At 29.9% G+C, this 5381-nt stretch overlaps 1 protein-coding gene across 1 annotated transcript; it reads right to left on the reverse strand.

The window, feature by feature from the left end:
- On the reverse strand, positions 1-973 carry LOC109790442 (snakin-2). The gene is made up of 3 exons (XM_020349593.3): positions 782-973; positions 595-634; positions 1-494 (listed from the first exon to the last, which is right to left on the reverse strand). Exons 1-3 carry the CDS (start codon positions 866-868, stop codon positions 313-315), a joined length of 309 nt encoding a protein of 102 aa, XP_020205182.1. The 5' UTR covers positions 869-973; the 3' UTR covers positions 1-312.
- Positions 974-5381: the final 4408 nt, after the last annotated feature.

Genomic DNA, 5381 nt, shown 5'->3' on the forward strand with positions numbered 1-5381 from the left:
TGAAAAATATGAAATGAGAATTATATTCTTATTAAGACAAACTTACGACAGTACAAGGAAGGCAAGTACACCCCAAGAGAGAAAGGAATCACAAAATCACAAAATACTTTTTTATTTTGCAAATATACATAATCCAAATCAATACGCTGGATGATTCAACACGAATTGAACAAAGGGTGGGGGTGTGATAGATATTCCATGATGTTATTCTCCACTCTTGAGAGCACATTAATTAAGCAACATGTTCCATATATTAATTATTGTATAACATAATGTGGTGATGAACGTCTTGCATGGGATCGGTGTTAAAGCTTAAGGGCACTTGCGTTTGCCACCATGAGTAGTCAAGCTAGCATAGCAAGGACACACTTCTTGGTTTCCCGCAGTGCCAGGTGGCACGCAGTTGCAGCGTCTGCAACAAGTTCCACAAGCTCTTTGGCAGAGTCGTGGACGCGATGATAAACGACACCTCGCCCCACATGCTCCCTTACAATCTGAAAATATTTCATATACCCATCCACTCACATAATCAATATTATAATCTCAAGTTAATTAATCAAAGTGTACTTGTATAGTTTAATTATTAATTAGTACCTATCTGCTGAAGAAGAGACCCCTGCGTCTGTGCATATGCCTGCGGTTCCTCAAAACATGTATAAATAATAATTAGTAGACCCAAGTTTAATGAAATTAAGAAATTCAACCTAATTAATTTGGTTCATATATATGATCCATAAAATTAATTGGAAACCAAGAAGGAGGGCATTTGAATTGTACGTACCGATACCGATTGATCTGCATCAACGAGATGAAGAAGGAGAAGCGATGCAAGAAGGGTAGCAACTAGAAGCTTAGTATTAAGAGCCATGGCTATAGCCTATATGGGATGGAACTTAATTGAACTAGTGAATAGTGTTATTGGGAATGTTGATTATTGATTGCCAAGTCAAGTGCGTGGAATGAGAAGGAGGAAGAGGTGCTATTTATAGTCAACGAGGCATGAAGTGAACGTGGTAAGTACTGAGTACGGGTAGAATAATATAAATGGGAGAGCAATACAATGAGTTGATGTAGTAGTTAGATATTTTGTGTTAATATAGTATAAATGATTCATTTAATAAATTTATTAAGTCAATCGTTAATAACAATTAGAATACTATGAACATGATTAGTTTTTAGTTGAATGAGTTGGACAAGATCGGTGTGGCAACTTAAAAATATAAATGTGGGAATATGAAAGTGGGACATAGTGATGTGGTGGAGCATACGCGGAAGAGATTAGGAAGTTGGTGTAATGTAATGCAGTGTAAGGGAGAGGGGAGGGAAAGGGAAATTTGGTAACGAAAACTGAAAAGTGGTATTGAAAGCATCGAGAAGCGGAGTGTAGCTAGATAAAGTTAAGTGGCATTGCTTGGTGGGTGAAGTATCCAAATGGCTGGCTTTCAATTAGGACATGCTTTTCTTTTTCTTTATCTTTGTTACAAAATACTATATGGGAGCCTAATACCTATACCTCATGACTCATCACAACAACCCCACGAGTCTAGAGTCTTGTCGAATTTTGCCTAACCCAGCCAAAACTTGATATTTCAGACCATAGAAGCTAGTCAAGTCAGGATAGACCATAAAATTCATAAAAAGAAGAAAAGTTATTTACCTAAACGGTTGGCCACCGATTTAAAAATGATGCAAAAACAACTTACTACTGTAACAATGTGTCATGAATCTTGCCTTATTGGCTGCTTGTAACTTGTAACTAGGGGCGAGGAAGGACTTACCCAACTCAGCAACCCATTCAGCTCCTCCTAATTTAACTAATAAATTATTAAATATAACCACTAATTTAACTCTAACAACCAGTTAAAGTCTTCAAAAATTCACTCAATCAAAATTTAGAGACAAGTTTAAGTGTAATAGAATTTAACTCATCCTTATATCATCAATTTCATTTTTTGTATTTTACTAAAAAAAATTGGTGTATATTAACTTCTTTTATTTATATTTTTTTCATACTAATGTAAAAAAAATTACTTTTCTTTTGTGGAGATTATAAGAAACCAATTTTTAGTTTACATAATATTATATATAACAATGTGATATAAATTATTCTTGAAATCTCAATTATTTTAAATGGAAATAAATCACTAGAGTTTTGACTTAGTGATGTAAGCAGTATTTTAAAAATCGGCTCGGACTGACCAATTAGATCGGTTGAACCGGAAACTGGTGGTCTAGTCAGTCCCTGTCTTGAGTTGGATCGGTTATGCATTCGACTCGTTTCAAATCAAAGTAAATTGGTCAATTTTTCGATTTGACTAATGAATCGGTGGGTCAAACCAATTCAACTACAATTTTTTAATATTTTTTTAAAGTAACCACAAACCACAAAAATAATAATGGGAATTCAATCCTAATCTTATCAAACATAACAATGACCACTTGTTCTAATGTATTTGTTTGTAATATACGTAACTTAAATAACTTTTATAGTATATTATTAATTTTAAATTATATTAATATCTATGTAGATATTACATATATTATTTTGTGATATCAATTGCAAGTATATTATATATATACATATTATTTATATTTTTAATTTGTATAAATGTATAGTTTAACATGTAATTTTTTTTTATGTATTTATTTATACAAAATAAAAATAAAGATAATTTTAAATAAGATGAAAATTAAAATTTAAAATAGGATATGAATTCATTAAAATCTATAAGTATAAAATATATTTAACATGAATATTATTTTAAAAAAATTCATAAAAATCGGGTCATGCAGTTTAATTAGTGACCCACCGATTCAACCTTTAACCTATTGATCCAGTATCTTAATCTATTTGAGGATCGGATTTTTAAAACTATAAATGAAAGACTTGAAATAATATGTACAAAATTTAAAATTTAAATCTTGTTATTTCATTATAATTCCTACTTACAAATTTTTTTTTACTTCAAATAGAAATAAGAGCTTACTAATATTTCAGATCAAACTAGTCTTGTTTTATTTATTTTTTAATATAATAAATAATAGTGTAATTTATACATTCCTTAAACTTTAATTACATATGATTTGAGTTTAAATACGAATTAGAGTTTATAAATTTTATCCTATAAAATTTTAGAGAGAAATTAAGATAAAATCGTGTTTTCCTCATCCCTTGTATGCATTCGGTGCGGATGAGGATATATATGACAGGTCATTTGAAGGAGCAGTGTAAAAATCTGGCGGCGTGGTTTAGTTGAAATGAACTAATCTAAAGGCAAAGGTACGTAGTCCATCTGGATGTTCCCATGTATGATTGCATTGCATAAATTAATTCACGTATATGTTCGTGGCCGACCCTATATTTTGGGTGTAGCTAGGTTGCATTATTGGGGAGGGGAAGAAAGATTGCATGAATACACGCAAGTGTTAAATTGTTTTCATGTAGAGGGAAAACTACAAGTGCTGAATTATTATTGTAACAGCCAAAAATTCCCTTATTAAAGTGTCTCTCCATCAAGTTTGGCTTTGGTAGATGGTGATATATATATATGTATGTACATGGAATTGGATGCAATAAGTGTGTGGACTGTGGAGTAGGAAGAGGAACTATTAGCAGAAAGTGAAAGGGATTGTTGAAGCCATCCTTGACAGCTGTATGCGGCGGCACTACAGCTGGATTATGCTCAAAGCAAATATTTATCACTTAAAACCCACCCACTACAAAATTATCACCTACTATTTTTCTTCTGTCTTACGTCCTTTTTATAAAAAATAAATTAATATTTTCAGTCCATCTAAGATATCATTAAATCTCATGAATACAAATGTTATATAAATGGTTGAAAATTTTGGGTAAGAATAGATCACTTATGATGTAAGACTTCGTCTTTGTAATACCTCATTTTCACAACAACAAATATGAAGTGCGGGGCAATCATATAAAGGTGAACAATGAATATCAAAAGAGTTGCAAAAGAAAAAGTGAGAAGGGAATAATACATGTATAACAAAAGAGAAAATAGTGTTGTAAAGTGCATTTGGTTGTATAAATATATGCGTATCAATCATTTGAAGGAATTTCTAGAACAATTGGAGTCCAGAGCATTTAGTTTACAATTGGCACAGGCGTAGATATCAATAGCTAGCCTTTCCATTTGGAAAAACATTACTAAAAAAAAAATGAACAGCATTTATATAAATTTTTTAACAACACTTTTACGTGTTGTCAATATCTGTATTATTAAATAGTTTTATCTTTAATAACACATTAAAAGTGTTATTATAAAACATAATTAAACTAACATTTGTAATAAATAAGTGTTATCGTAAAACTCCTTTAATAACAACTCTTGTTTTACATAAGTGTGAAGCTTTTGGGCATGAAAATTTCACGCACTAGTATCTTCTACAAACTAGTAAAAAAAAATTCTCTCTCAACTATTTGTATCACCATCATGAATTCATGATCACCTCTATACGTGATCTAATCACCTTTCTTAATTTTCTTTGTTTTTCTTTTGGATAAACTGACATGGTTTTATCGGTTGGTTTTCGAATAAATATACTCAAACGGTGTTAACGTGTATAAAAATATTTTAAAGACATTATGTAATTTATCATGACTCATACAATTTTATGTGTTTATATTAACTTATTTTAAGAATATTTTCTGGAAGTTTCATGAAAAGAAATTAAAAATTAAAGTAATTATGTTCCATAAAAAATAATGCCACTAAACACCAACTATATTTGTCCTTTTGGCTGATTCGAGTGTTTATGATAAATATTACAAAAAGAAGTATAAATACATTTTTTATAAGCTAAAGAAATATTATTAAAAATGAGTATAAGAAATAATCAAATCGATTCATTACAAATTTAGACTAAGACAAGGACACAAATAGAAGACAGTTTTCACCCACCTCATTAGAGACCACCTATAAATGCATTTAGCCCAGCACTAACAAGTTCGGTACGTAATGCCTAGTAATATAGTCCTAGCTCGAGGCATGCAAAATATGTAAGAATGAGTGAAAAATAAATTTCAAAGTACTTGATTGATTTTTTTTAATGGAATTTCATCCCTAATACTCAAACTGAAACCTTCTTTAACTATAATTTTAATTTCATAATATTTATTTGTAGAGTAAATAACAATTTTGATCTTTGAATTCAGAAATCGTTGCTATATTAGTCTTTAAAATTAAAGAATTGTCAATTAAGTTCTTGAAAATTAAAAATTAACAATTATATTAGTTTAAAACTAAAAAAAATGTGATTAAAATTTATTCAAAATCAAAATATAATATATAATTAAATTTAAAAACTTATTTATAATATTTTAGAGACTTATTTAAGAACTTTGTAGTATGTGATCAACT

This window comes from Cajanus cajan, chromosome 9 (assembly GCF_000230855.2).
Source record: "Cajanus cajan strain Asha chromosome 9, NIPB_CcT2T_4, whole genome shotgun sequence".
Lineage (NCBI taxonomy): Eukaryota > Viridiplantae > Streptophyta > Magnoliopsida > Fabales > Fabaceae > Cajanus > Cajanus cajan.